General features: G+C 35.0%; 1 protein-coding gene across 4 annotated transcripts in view; it reads left to right on the top strand.

The window, feature by feature from the left end:
* The window catches only part of cact (NF-kappa-B inhibitor cactus), a 249,974-nt gene that overhangs the window by 70,781 nt on the left and 163,018 nt on the right, over positions 1 to 16,175 (top strand). The window contains exon 1 of one of the 4 annotated variants that reach the window (XM_069820252.1): positions 12,702 to 13,048. The exons of 1 other annotated variant lie outside the window; for it this stretch is intronic. In XM_069820252.1, coding sequence (XP_069676353.1) covers positions 13,000 to 13,048 — 49 coding nt within the window. In that variant the 5' untranslated portion in view covers positions 12,702 to 12,999. Of the gene's footprint in view, positions 1 to 12,701; positions 13,049 to 15,845; positions 16,002 to 16,175 lie in introns of those variants that run through there. 2 more of the 4 variants (XM_069820254.1, XM_069820251.1) reach the window with 2 other exon arrangements.

The raw sequence follows: 16,175 nt of genomic DNA, 5'->3' as shown, positions 1-16,175 counted from the left end.
TACATGTCGTGTGTTGTGTGTTTGCTGTCTTAACATGTAAACAAACTACAACTGTCGACGGCACAAATCCACGTACAGTGGCCTGCACGTACTCCGGACCTGTCGCCACTCGACTTCTTCCTGTGGGAAACTGTAAAGGACAGTGTGTACCAGAACATTCTGACAACACCAGATGACATGCAGCAACGCATTCGACAGGCTTGTGTGTCCATTCAGCTAGCAACATGCCGGGCTTTCATACGGTCTTTCGGAGAACGCCTTCGAATGTGCATTAATGTGAATGGTCATCATTTGGAACATCTTCTGTGACTCTCAAAGCGTAACATTATCACATCAGAAGTACGTTTTTGTTTCATATTGTTGTTGTTATTGATTAGGAAAGTGACATTGTGGTACATTTTTGAACTCGTCTTAATATGTGTAATCAATGTAACATGATTAAAGTATGTAGTGCTATTTGAAAAATTGATGACGTCACGTGTATCTTGTACCATAATGTAGTTAAATGCACCAAATCTCCACACTCATGCTAGCCCCCCGTTCTAACATAACGCTCAAAAACAAAAATTCCAATACCTATCCAAACAAAAAATTTATAATAGGTGCACAAGATAAATGGGACACAGTAAACATCACATTGGTTAAGAACGTTAGCCACGGGTTAAGAAGACTTGTTGACAAGTTTAATATTGTATTTTGTTACTACAGTAATTATTCTCACACATTTCTTCTGCAAAATAAGTACATTTATCTATATCAGGGTAGTATTTTATTTTTAGGTTAGGTGATAAAAATTACCAACCGGTTTTGACAACCAAGATAAGTTGACGTATATCAAATACTGAACGACTATCAAAAAGTTTATTTACATTTAATCGACGTTAATCTCTTGACTTACTTCGATTGTCATATTTGAAGAGGGATTGCATTCCGTCAATTGACTTAATTATCGTCAAATCGTTGAAGAAATGTTGCGCAGTTGGCCATCTTAAATATGTTGGATAAGATTAAAGTGTATAGGGCTATTTCTTATCTACGCATTATACACATTTATTAAGTGGTTTTTAGTTAAATAGAAGATAATTTTAATGCTGACAAGTGAGTTGCTTTACTTGTAGTGCCTAAAAATACGTCACGTGCGCAACTTTCACTAGATAGGTAATAAGTAGCGAGCGAATTTGTGGTTTGTAAACTACAAGGTTAACCGCAACATCGACTATAGGTATGACCAAGACCGGCACGTTAGGCAGTGCAGTGTACTGTCCTCATACAGACAGAACGACTAAACTTGGCGATACAGTCGTTTGAGCTACATTTTTCTAGTGTTCCGTGAATGCACTTCAAAATATTAAACCACCTGTTATTTACAGTTCACATTAAGTTACCACGTTTAATAATTTCAAGGGAAAAATTGTTCCAGCCGGGTATCGATCCCGGGACCTCTGGTTGAACGCACCAGTGCTCTACCGACTGAGCTACCCAGAACTCCAACCGATACCGTCTCATTTTTTCCTCTTATATCCGCACAACTCGAGTGGGCTGACGAGACGCCAGAAATCCACATCGAGTGCACACAAACTCTGTGTGACTTGGAATTGTGGTTTTCTGTTAACGTACCTGCAGTAACGTATATATTATGCAAGTCTAGTTTTTCAGGTAAAGTTCCCTGTGAAGCAGACTTGAATAATTTCATTTAGGTAGTATTTATACTTCCGTCTACAACGCATAATGTGGCAGGGACGAATTTAAAATATGATACATACTGATACATCATTATGTTGGTTCCCTCCAAATCACTGGTACGGCAAACCTCATGGCTGGATTTTTCCTCTTTAACAGTATAGTAAATTTGAGGTACAATTTTTGCAACAAATATTAGGAGCCCAAAATCGTCTACTTTGCACCCGAAATGTAATTCGTATGTTTTTTGAGTTAATGGGGTTAATTTGCATTTTTGTTTAACTGGAACGAACTCACCACAAATATAGCAGAAACTGTCGGTTTTGTTAATATAGCTACGAGACATTTTGCACTTATCCGGTATAACATAAACTATTAATCAATCATTAAAGCACACTTAAAGAAATACACGTCTTACACAGAATACTAAAATCACGGAAATCTCCTGGTAAACTGAAGCGATTTCATACGGCGAACCTGTTTCTTTCCTCCAAATGGAACCGAAAAGGGCAATGAAATAATTTCCGCTTCTAGAAGTCGTTTTGACAAAGTGGTCTATTGCAAAATATAAACTACAGTAATGTCATTAAAGCTCAGAGTGAAATAAATGCACATTTCAAGTAAAATCAGATGAAGTCAAGCGAATTCATACCGCGAACTTGTTTCATCCCTCCAAATAGACTCGTAAAAGGGCAATAAAATAATTCCGTTTCTACAAGTGATTCTAACATGTTGGTCTACTTACACTAATATTGTTTTCATATAATGAGTCGTCACATTTGTAAAACAAAATAGTTCACACGAAATACGGTGATTTTTTTAAATAAAAAGCATAGAAAATTAATTATATTGTGCATCTCGAAAACCCGAACTGATGGAACATTTTGCTTGCTATTTTTTAATTCAGGAAGATGAAATTAGTAAGAATTTGTGTACACATCTCAAGTAAAATCAGGTAAAGTCAAGCGAATTCATACAGCCAACTGTTTCACCCCCCAAATAGACTCATAAAAGGGCAATAAAATAATTTCCATTTCTACAAGTGGTCTACTTACACTAATATTATTTTCATATAATGGGTCGTCACATTTGTAAAACAAAATAGTTACACACGAAATACGTGATTTTTTAAATAAAAAGCTTAGAAAATTAATTATATTGTGCATCTCGAAAACTCGAACTGAAGGAACATTTTGCTTGCTATTTTTTAATTCAGGAGGATGAAATTAGTAAGAATTTGTGTACACATCTCAAGTAAAATCAGGTAAAGTCAAGCGAATTCATACAGCCAACTGTTTCACCCCTCAAATAGACTCGTAAAAGTGCAATAAAATAATTTCCGTTTCTACAAGTGCTTCTACCGTGGTGGTCTACTTACACTAATATTATTTTCATATGATGGGTCGTCACATTTGTAGAACAAAATTGTTACACACGAAATACGGAGATTTTTTTAAAAATAAAATGCATAGACAATTAATTATATTGTGCATCTCGAAAACCCGAACTGATGGAACATTTTGCTTGCTATTTTTTAATTCTGGAAGATGAAATTAGTAAGAATTTGTGTACACATCTCAAGTAAAATCAGGTAAAGTCAAGCGTTTCACCCCCTACAAATAGACTCGTAAAAGCGCAATAAAATAATTTCCGTTTCTACAAGTGGTCTACTTACACTAATATTATTTTCATATAATGGGTCGTCATATTTGTAGAACAAAATAGTTACACACGAAATACGGAGATTTTTTAAATAAAATGCATAGAAAATTAATTATATTGTGCATCTCGAAAACCCGAATTGATGGAACATTTTGCTAGCTATTTTTTAATTCAGAAGGTCGAAATTAGTAAGAATTTGTTATTTTTATGTCTGGCGCAAAATGACTGTTCACCAGTGTAATAGGCTACATGCACGACCGCACGAAACAACCAACAAACCGCAATCCATACTCATATGAACAGAAAGAAATGGGTTATCTTTAACATTAGTTAGATAAAATTAGAGATACATGTAGATAAAGAAAGATGAGAAATGTGCACCTCCCTTCTACTAATCTCGTCTCCGCAGATATCCAGGCAAAGTCAATATTACTAGATCCTAATGATATTTCGAAATTCGTACCTTTCACTGGAAGTGTGTTTTCCATTATACACAATCTCCTGCTTCCCATGAATCGCAAGGTCAGGAAACAAACGATAAACGCAGGTGTTTATACTCGTACACGAAGAGTTTCTGTTTATCCATTGCGTTACATCACTTATATGTCAGATAATGACGGCGGGAAATTCTAATTTATTTTTTATCTGCGAGCAAGGAATGTAACTAGGGCGGAACGCCCACAAAATAAATGTTGAATAATAGACTCCCTGGGAACTAAATAAATAAAACTGAAATAAAAAATAAATATACGGGCTATTCCATATGAAATCGATCAGTAAAAAACCTCGCACTTTTTTTATATTCTAATTTTTTCCCTACTTATGCAAGGTGCTGAGGGGAGTGCATTTTCAAACATATACTATCGAAAGTCAAACGGTTTTCGTATTATTTAGTGACAAATTTAGCGTATTTTATAAAAACAAGCCTCTTTCAGCGCTCAGAACTCTGGAATCATTTACTGCAGAACATTGAACGAGAGCTTATTTTGAAGCTGACATTTGGTAGGTTATGTTAAGAAGTAATCCTTATTTTTATTGTACACAGAGAGACAGATAATCTGATTTTACTTGCTTTTAGGCCATTTGTAAAAATGTAAAAAATATCCAGAAAAAAACCTTGCATTATTAAGAGGGATTCGGCATTGTTTGCTTAGTGGCTCGGCAATAAGTTTCGAGGATATTAAATAGATTATTTTCACACGCCTAGACTTAAACGGCGCTTATACCGCACGCACTGGCCGAGAGCTGAAGATAAGCGAGCATTGGGCGTCATTTTACTCCTGTGTTTATGAAAACCTGTGATAAAGCTAGCACAGCCATGACTGCTAGACGACACATCACGTGTTTGTCTCCTGGTCTTGCTTGCCTCTGGCTAGCTCCCGTCTCACACTCAGCTGGTTAGTTCACGCGCGTACTATTTATTTTCTTTATTTCATATTTTCAATACTTTCTTATCAACATACCATCAGTAAAAAATATGTATTTATTTGTACTTTCAATGCGGAATCTAACTATATATTTTTTAAATATTTTTTTCCTTGGAAAATGCGTCTTAATGAGGAAAAATCTAAATTTATCCATTTCCATAAAAAGTAAGAAAATCTGTTTATATGTCAATATAAACTTTAACTTTTCAGCATCAAAATAAACCATGATTTTGATCATTGGGCGAAAGGGTTTCGGAGCTACAACAGTTTAAATTTGCTAATTTTATGAAAATACGATAAATTTAAATATTTTTAATTTAAACACTCTGAAGTTCTCATGCCTCAAACTTTGCACAAAGCATTGTATCACAGTTCTCTACGTACAAAAAAAGTTTCATTGTATTTAGAAATTGTAAGGTCAATTTTCTCTATATTTCGGTCGATTTGAGATGGAATAGCTCATACTATAATGATTTCTGTTTATTTCCCTCATTACAATTTAGTCAACTCAAACCTTAGACCACAGCAATCCAATGACTACCTTACTTAAAATAAAAATGTAGACTGTGTCATGAATAGGATACGGATTTTTAGGTCGTTAAAATGTAATTTTAGGTGCCTAAAATAGGCCTAAAAGTGTAGGAAATAGTCTCTAAAGAATTGAAAATAGGCTCTAACAAAAAAAATAATGTTTTCTTTAGAAACATGTTGCAAATCATCAGGAATTCACTTATAGAATTTAGTAATTTTAAATGCTTATACACCGTTACCACCACTGCTACTAAAAGTACAAAAACAACAAATATCTAACTAGTTTACATAAAATAAACAATTAAATGTAAAAAATAAGTTTTAGACATAAGTTCAGTATATAGGCCTATATAATTTATTTCCAAGAAATAGTCTGCCCAGGCATGCTGGGTTGCCAAAAACACAGAATAACACACATATAAGAATAATAACGATTACAGTAAAATAGATGAGTCAAATTGAAATGTGAACTAGGAGCTTAAATTTAAGAAATAATAAATTTGTACATATATTTGTAACAATCACACACTAACGGATAGGAAAAGGGGGGAGGGGATTATGATATTCCGTATAAATGATTTTTCAGAATTGCCACAGACCCTTAATGCTAGAAGTAATTATTTTTGGAATGATGTCATGGATTCCAAATGTTTTGATAATGTTTACAGTTGATCGTGGGATGGTGCCCCTCGCTCTGATCATTAAATCATGTACTTCCCAGGTGCCTTCCATCTGATATTTTTTTCGAAAATACGGAATAGTAGGCTCATAAATTTGTTGTTTCACAAACAAGTCAAATATAGGCCTTATCAATTTTTACCAAGCCTTGTGTGTTAATGTCCATATTAACTTCACAATGAATTACTAATACTTTATCTAAATTTTCAACTAAAAAGCAATGCCGTGTGTCACTCAACACAAATTTGTATGCTGAAAATGAACGTTCCACATTCATTGAAGTAACAGGAGCATATTTCAATTTTGATACTAGTGGACAGGAATGTTACATTGTAAATCCGTGTTCTTCCCTGCTAGCATATCTGAAGCAGTATGCAGGTCCTTCAGGCCTATATTTCTCTGCAGAACTTGCTCCAGTTACTTCATTTCCAACAGAACCAAGAACACATTTGGAATTTAAAATACACATTTTCGAAATAAGAATGGATGTTTTGACTTATTAGAGACAAAACATACTTAGTAGATCAAATTAGGCTTTGTCGTCAAAATAGGCATTTTTAGGTGTTATTAAAATACCAATTTTAGGCATAGTTTTATATGAAATGTGTACTTGCAAGTTTTTTTGAACTTATCTTTTAAGGATTAAAATAGGTTTTTACCTAAAATCCGAAGTCTAGTCATGAAGATGGCAAATCCTTCATTCCTTTACCGACCGGTCGCCCTTATCTCTACTCCGGAACTCTCCCCACTCCTATTACTTCCCCTCTTTCGCATCGCTGAGCTGTGAGGACTAAATAATCGGTCTGCACATATATTTCATATTCCGAAGTGATTAGTGATACTAAGATTTGTTTAAAATCATCCGTCAAGTGAGGTTGGCCACTGGGATTCGGAATGCCACCAAAATTGTGTCATTGATAATCAGTATCTTCCAATTCATCTCTATTTCGGGGTCCAGGTGATAATTTGACTGAAATGTAATCGGTGGCCAGAACGCCGGTGACAAATGTAATCGGTGACAAGAAAATATAATGACATTTCCGGTCACGAGAGTTTCTAGACCCATAAGAAGTATATAAGTTATTATTCCCTATCTCAAAAATTTGAGAAAAAATTCTGATATCAGTTACATGCTTTAGTAAGCTAAACGTTAAATCCAATATTTTGAAGATCATGCTGCGAAATTTTAGGGGTTTTGTATTTGTCTTACTTGTAGAATATCTGTTGGTAAAGGACGCAACATAAAATTATCTCTTCCTTTGCCTTATTCTGATAAATAATTTATTGATTATTAGAGAGCGGAATTTTAGGCCCTAAAAAGTGGCATTTTAGGCGCATAAAATAGGCTCTTAAACTCCTTTATTTAGGCTCTATAAAATAAAAGATAGGCTTTTTTGTTTAAAATGTCACTAATATAAGATTCAACATTTATTTAATACAAAATTATAGGATTAAAAGAAACTTCCATACATTTCACTTTTTACAAGAGTACACATGCATACACAAAAGAAGATATTCTGTCTTTAATTTAGTGTTTTTCATTCACCAATCACATTTCCATAGTTTGCTTCACAGTAGGTGATCAGCATCTATTGTGGCTATTGTGTCGCTCACTGCTGTACTTACAAATGGTGAGAAAAAAGAAAGGGGTTGTTATCTGTCTTGGAATGTAAGAGAATGCTTATTCGGGTACAACCCAGCGAGTTTGTGTTAAATTACTGACAGACAGAGGAAGATATGATAATAATAATAATAATAATAATAATAATAATAATAATAATAATAATAATAATAATAATAATAATAATAATAATTTGTCATGCAGGAGTTCTTTTACATGCCAGTAAATCTACTGACATGAGCCTGTCGCATTTAAGCACACTTAAATGGCATTGACCTAGGCCGGGATCGAACCCGCAACCTCGAGCACAGAAGGCCAGCGTTCTACCGACTACGCTACCCAGGCCGACTGAAAGTTGGAATTATAGGATTGAAAGATTGTAAGAATGAGAAGGGGTGGCCCGGAGGTACTTCTCTGTTGTGTTGTTCACTGCTAGGAAGGAGTTGTTGTTATCCGTCTTGGAATGTAAACGGTACAGGATGTTAAGAAAACAGTAAACAGTTACAAAAAATGATGCAAAATTTAAAAAAAAAACTTAAAAATAGGCACTAACGTCGAAATGGGCATCTTTTAGGCACTATAAAACCTCTTTATTTATACCTATATTTCCATGAAAAATGTAAATATTAAATCTCAAGCCTGTATGTATCAAGGAAAAAAAATAGGTTTTTGCCTCAGTTCCGCTCTCTATTGATGATAAAGCCGATATCCAGCTCCGATGTTGAATCCTACGGCTGTAACATGGTACAAAACTAAGCAATTTCACACCATGTTCAACACCGTGAATATTTTAATCCACTTCATTCTTCAAATTAATTGGAAATTCGACGCAGATCTCGAACTGTTGTTAAATACGCGTGATATACCGCAGGGGCTAAGAAACCGAGAAGCTACTGTCCGTCCAAGAGGTTATGTCGCAGGGTCGTCGAAACGGGGCCCTTTTATTTAAATTATTTTAAACAGTTGTACAATGTTACGTATAATATCACTGCCGTACAGCAATTACTGTAGAAAAAAAAAACCAAGATCCTTGCCGCTAGCCTTTACAGAGGGGTCAGCAGAAACGGCTGGGGCAAGCAGGGTTGCGATATAATCATTCGGACGGACAGTACGCATGTTCTGTCTGTCAGTCCGTCGTATCGGGCACTCCGTCCGTCTAAATAGCAGTCGTAAGTGAAGCTATAGACATAATCAAAATAAACATACGTATAAGTCAAATGTGCATACTTAATATAAAAAAAACTATAAAATATTTACAGACGACCCAAAGAATTTATTTATTGACGTTATAAAATGGATTCAGAATTAACCATCGCTTAAGGGGGTGATGAGTGAAATTTATATTTTCTACATTTTTCCAGCTACGTCCTTGATATTTTGTACATACAATCATTTGGTTTGCCAACTTTCGTAAGTAAAAATTAGGGACACAAACGTTACTGACAATTTTATTGCACTAATTATTTCCATGTATCTTTTTTTTTTAGTTGATTATTTAACGACGAACATAAAATCCAGACGTTTGAGATGGGCAGGACATGTAGCACGTATGGGCGAATCCAGAAATGCATATAGAGTGTTAGTTGAGAGGCCGGAGGGAAAAAGACCTTTGGGGAGGCCGAGACGTAGATGGGAAGATAATATTAAAATGGATTTGAGGGAGGTAGGATATGATGGTAGAGACTGGATTAATCTTGCTCAGGATAGGGACCAATGGCGGGCTTATGTGAGGGCGGCAATGAACCTACGGGTTCCTTAAAAGCCAGTAAGTAAGTATTTAACGACGCTGTATCAACTATGAGATTATTTAGCGTCGATGAGATTGGTGATAGCGATATGATATTTGGCGAGATGAGGCCGAAGATTCGCCATAGATTACCTGGTATTCACCTTACGATTGGGGAAAACCCCAACCAGGTAATCAGCCCAAGCGGGGATCGAACCCGCTCCCGAGCGCAACTTCAGACTGGTAGACAAGTGTCTTAACCGACTGAGCCACGCCGGTGGCTTTCCACGTATCAATCCACATATTCAACAGTAGTACTTTTATAACAGTAGGCCTATATGTATATTTTAACAGAACCATTTCATTTCATATGTAAAAAAAATATATATAAAAACTTCCCAAAATGACCACAGAACAAGTTGAAAAACAGTATAAATCCCTTATAAAAGAAATATTAACTCTTTGGAAACTAGGAACCATCTTATTGATGTAATTAGTCTAGAGCCCGAAATTTTAAGTGCTAAATTTTAATATTATTCCTCGCTGTAGTTTATAAATATAGAAGTCATGTCCTCACTTCCTTGATATGTCATTCTTGTTATTCAGTATTTTTTCCTTGATACCATTAAAGGTCTTTAATCTTCTTAACTATCACTTATAAACTAGCGCATCATTTACAAGCTCCATTGCCCAGTCCTTGTGACTCTCTTGTCTATTATTAGACTACATATCGGACTCTTGTGAACTAGGCTTAAAACCTTCCTTACGGGCACACTCAGTGTCATTCTTAACTTTTAGCACCTAAAATTCCGGGCTCTAGAATTACTAACCTAATATGAACTAACCTAACTTAACGTAATCTGAACTAATCCGAACTAACTTAACCTACCTACACAAAAGATTTCAGCCACTCTTCTTGAGAAACACAGAGACGTTTACGTGATTTATCACCATACTAATCATTTTTCCATTTCGTAAGCATGTCTGTATGAAGCTGTGCGGAATTATCTTCTAATACAGACTAAATCCAACAATCTGATAGCAACGAAAATCAGCTATAAATGGCTAATATGTTATGAAATCGGGACATTTTGATACACGTGCAAATTATTTCGGGACGCAATGGTCGAAATCGGGACTGTCCCGGAAAAAAACGGGACGGTTGGCAAGTCTAATAATCACGGTGTGATAGATGATGATCTGCTGATCTTTAATTTCTGTGAGTCAATTAGTTTCTGAGTTATTAATAAAAATATTTTGAAAAATATGAATAATTCAAAATGAAATGCGTCCCTCAATTTTTCAGTAAAAAATATCTTAAATTTTTTGCAAGACTAGTAGCATATTTAGACAAACATCACGTATTAGTTTTCCTATAAATGTTATGTTTTATTTAACGACACTCGCAATTGCAGAGGTTATATCAGCGTCGTCGGATGTGCCGGAATTTTGTCCCGCAGGAGTTATTTTACATGCCAGTAAATCTACTGACATGAGCCTGTCGCATTTAAGCACACTTAAATGGCATCGACCTGGCCCGCAACCTTGGGCATAGAAGGCCAGCGTTTTCCTATATCTTTACTACAAAAGGGGGGAATTTTATACCCACTAAGTAAAGTAAAGGAAATCCGTGTTGCTACAGCCCATGAAGGGCCAAAACCGACCATTGCCACTATAAATATTTAATTTTTTATTTAAAAAAGTAACCATTTAATCATAAAACCCATGCGCTATTTTGTTAACCACAGTGTATATGTATAGAACATGCAATGAAAATTGTATGTTCTTAGTATTCGAACCTGATAAAATGTGCTGAAGAAAAGTTTAAGTAAACAGCCTGTAAAACTTACAATTCTGCAGTGCTTGGGAAAAGTGGCATAAGTCAGTTTCCATAAACATTTTTTAATAATTTATTGACAACTTACGGAACATCTGCTCGCTTGGGAAAAGAGACATAAGTATTTCTCCCATTGCATTAATTCATACAGAAGAAAATCAAATCCACATAATCTTGTAAAATTAACATTTTTGACTTGTGCCACTTTTCCCGAGCACTACAGAATTAGATATTGAAGCCATTTATATATTGCGTAATTTTTACGCTTTCGAACAACGCATACCATTGAAACTTGTATTATTTCAATGTACCGAAGTACATATGATATTTCCATGCAGATATTCTGCGTCATCATATGATATGCGTAAATCACGTCGTGATTTAAGACGGCGCTTATTCCGTCGGATCCCGGCCCACTAGTCACTCATAACGAGTGCACCTCAGCACATGTGTGGACTTCGATCCTATGTTCATAGACATCTATGACGTAGTGCAGAGGGCGGCCACTAGAGGGAACCCAAGATTTGGAACTCAATCAGAGACAATTCTGTCCGACGCTGGGGTTGTATCCGGTGTGGCTTAGTGGATAAAGCATCAGCACGTAGAGCTGAAAACCCGGGTTCAAATCCCGGCGCCGGAGAGAATTTTTCTCCGTTCCATTACTCTTTCATCGTATTGAAACTTGGTCAACGTATGAGGCGTTCAGAAGTCAACATGATTAACTCCACATTTGGTTATTTCAGAGTTTCTAAGTTGGCAATGTATTAAATTGACCATATTTTCAGAGGTCAATGTGATTAACTCCATAGTTCAGTAAAAAGCCCACAGAATGTAGTATTCTTCTTGACTACAACACAGAACCAATTAAGTATATTTAACTTTAACCTTGAATACCTCAAAATCTTTGGAAAAGGGGTTAATCATGTTGACTTCTGAACGCCTCATATAAAGAAGAGATTGCTGATTCATTTTTCATAAGAAAACAAAAATGCGATTTTTGATGGAAAATGGTCAAAATTTCACCCATCTTCCCCCTTAAGAGATCTTTCAAAAACTCTATCATTAATTGTGTGACCTCTCGTGGAAGCTTATTGTACATTTATACAGCAATTGAATTGAATGCACGTTTGGAGTTAGGTAGTTAGGCTAAGAAGGGGTTCATGCACTTCTACGCCTCGACGGCATAACCTGTCACCTGGGGAACTCGCTGTCGGAAATGCCGATCCACTGAGGGCGCCAGAGGAGAACGCAACACCGACCGGTCTGCTGTCATGTAAATGCACACCTGCTCTTTGTTCAGCCCTGTCATAAGGGATTCCCCACGGGGGCGGAGCTTTTATTCTTCTGGGGCAATCAACTAGCAGGTAATGGATACCTACTAGAGAGATGGAAAAAAAAAAAAAGAGCCAACATTGTTTTTGTGAGGAATGTGTTATCTAGTTTGTGTAGAGGGATGGAAATTTACACGAAGGAGCGGCGAAAGAGGGGGAGAGGAAGATTCGCTTGTGCGTCCACACCAGTCATAAAATATACAGTCCTGCATCGAGTCCGCGAGTTCTGTTCTCGTCCGGTATTTCCCAGTCTCCTGTACTGGTATCTCCGTCCTTTTTTGTCGCTCTCCAGTCGCCATAGGAAAGAGAAGGATGTAGTACTCACTATAGGACTGTTTAGATCGGTTCTTCTGCTGGGTTTTCCACAGCGAATTTTGCGCAGTGCGAGCTGTTCCACTGCTACTGTGTGTTTTGGTCGTGCCAGCAGCGGATGGAGTCCCCATGTGTACGCATTTGACAGCTTCCACGACACTTCTTTGTAGGAGGGGCCGTCTTAAATCTTACAAATGCCGTCCACGGCCGTCCTGGTCAAAGACTCAACTCAAGTCTTCACAGGTAAGAACCGAGTGTTTTGTAGTGTCGATGAGTTTCCGATACTGTATACTGCATTGCACTGTCTATGACACTTCATGGTTGATCGTCTTCCAGGCGGCAGCATTATTATCTGTGTATCAGTGACTCGTATCAGCTGATCTTCAAACATGCGACGAATATTTCTTTTTTTGTGGTTTCTTCAAATGTGATATTTACATGAGCCAATGAAAACTGATAGTATGGATTACATTTGAACTGTATTGTCTAATATTTGATTTGTTTGTCAATGACGCCCACCTAAAACGATAAAAGAATTAAACAAAAAATAAAATTTAAGTGATAATTTTGTAGTCGTATATTTTTTTACATTGTAATTTCATTTTTTAATGTGAGATTTTTTATTCACAATCTTAAGACGACATATAAACGAAGAATTGAAACTCTGCACAGGTCAGCAACCCTAATCTGTGATTGTGATTTATGATTTTATTCAATAGTTTAACGTAATAAGAATACAGAAAGTTATAACACTGAAATCTACCTTCAATATCGTCTTCATTAAATCTGTATTTTATTTATTACAATATATATTCCAACTTTCAATTCGGGAAAATTTCAATATGTGGATTCTTCATTGATAATATTATTATAGGTTAAACGAGCGTTGAGCGGATTCCGCCGATTTTGGAATAGATACAGACGCACTTAGGTTATGTTAGGTTAGTTTAGGCTTTTATTATCCCGTCAAGATGAAGGTGAAAGCGATTGAGTGTGATTTTTTGTTTTCTATGTATCTTAAAATACTGAAAAGAGCAGATTTGTCTGTGTTTGTCAAATGCGCATCACCATGCTTACGAAAAGGCACTTTTCAGTGCCAATAATTTATTTTGTGTGCATAAGGTTAAAATTTTGAAGTAAGAGGGAAAGGAAGGAATCCGTGTTCTGAAATTTATCTTTCAATTCTTACCGAACGTAATATTACAAGGCAATTTTATGGTTAACCTTAGTTATTATTTCCTGTTTAACACTGGAGGCCGCATTGGTTTAATTCGGGAGCGGATGCAAATTTTGAGCATAACATTGTCAAAACAATTCCTCGAAACCGACGGCGTTATTTTTAAGAGTAACATTCCCTTCTGATTTTCTCTCTACATACTGATGAAGCCAACGCATATAGAAAACATACACAGTAGGTCTGTGTTGAAAATAATTCTATATAACATTAAAAGTAAAAAAGTCTGATCTGTTCTTCTGTCGGCGTCCTTGCTTCAAATTCTCTACATGTTAAACTTACCACGAATTCCAACTCTGTTGTCAACATTACTGTATTTCACATTTTTAAAGAAAACTTTGTTTACTTTAATATTGTTTATTTTAAGTAATATTCTACCAGCTTTAATTTAATGTTACGAGTTGAACAGTTATTATGATTATTTTTTTAAAACAGTCTTGGGATATTTTCTTAATTTTATTTGCAAGAATTTAAAAGTAATCTAGTTTATTAAGTTTAAACAGTAACATAATTGCTTTGACTTTATGATAATTTAAATGTATGTTCCTTTTTTATTTTCAAATGCAATAGATTCATTTTAATTTCGTGTTACTATACGGGAAACATTGTAACTTATTGTTAGTTTGTTTTTTAAACGTATAGCATTTATTTTAATTTTATGTTATGTGATGAAAAATAAACTCTACCATTTTCAACGATTATAGCTATGCCTAAATTTAATTTTAAGTTGCATAAATTAAATTGAATTCAAATAATTAAATAAATAATAATAATAATAATATACCGGCTTTAATTTGATGTTTTGTTGTTCGAAACAGTCGTAGGCTATATTTTTAATTTTGTAAATACGAATTAAATTGAATCTAACGTATTAAGTTTAAAAAGTGACATGACCAAATTTAATTGCATGTTGAAATTATTACCTAATAGTAATTAGTGAACTTTAATTTTAAATTATGTAATAAAATTGAATCCTCTTGACTATTTCTATAGACTAGGTATATTACTAATTTCTTTAGATTTATAGAAATTCAATTTAATTGAAATGTTTATTTAAAACAATAATTAAATAATAATATACTTGTTTTAAATATTTGTTATATAAAATTTAAACCTACCTTTTATTTCAATTAATAATAGCCCTACTTTAATTTTGCTTTATATACGAGTGTAAATTGAATGTAGTTTATTACTATACACAACGATGGGTGCTTATGCGTTGTCAGTATGTTATAAAATATTGTGAATGCAGTTTATATTAATATATATATATTTTGAACCATAGAAGACGTTCAACTTAATTTATATTACATAAATTAACTTTCGTTAGTAGACTACAACTCATATTATATTAACGGCCATATAAAATATTAATAGCAAAACTGTATTCAAAGAACTTCAACTTTAAACAGATAAACATCAGATCTGCCCCATAAAACTTTCAGTGATAGATGTTAACGTGTTGAGTGCATTCGTAATTAGAATATAAAACTCTCCTTTGTTCATTGGTCAATATTTCCTCACGTGATGTTCACTACTACCACTGAAAACATTACTTCCAATGTCTGTTATAATAAAATGTTAGTGACATTTCTTCTATATTGGTATTACATGCAAGCGATTAAACTTTAATGCGAAAGTTATAAAGCAAAAGTTTCTCTTGAATGCAGTGTTGAACGTTGAAGGTATTCGACAACAGTAACGTAACTTCCGTTGTGCTACTGTAGAGTGCTAGACACGTCGTCCATTTCATAGAATACAATTACCTACGTCATTTCGGTTTCTTTCCATTACACCAAGAGATCCTTTACCATTATGCCGGAATAAAATTACGAAAGTGAAATTAATCTGGCGATGACGAGTCAAGATAATAGCTGGATAGTAAGATAGCCTTCATTTTCCTGGAATTCACAGTAAAACGTTAACCAATTTGCACAGCAATGGTTACAGCATGGATGTCAGGTGAGTTGTAATGACAATGAAATTTTGATTATATGATTGATTATAGCGAATTAGAAAGTCACAGTGGTGTAACATTAAGTTCGTGCTGTTCCATATTCGAGTTTGTAGAAACCGTGTGGTAATGAATAATCATGTGGCACGTTACATCTGCTCATGATATTGTTAGGCCTAGTA

This window comes from Periplaneta americana, chromosome 3 (assembly GCF_040183065.1).
Source record: "Periplaneta americana isolate PAMFEO1 chromosome 3, P.americana_PAMFEO1_priV1, whole genome shotgun sequence".
In the NCBI taxonomy this organism is placed as follows: Eukaryota; Metazoa; Arthropoda; class Insecta; order Blattodea; family Blattidae; genus Periplaneta; species Periplaneta americana.
The sequence above is the reverse complement of the archived record's forward strand: the minus strand, read 5'-3'. Positions and strand labels throughout refer to the sequence as shown.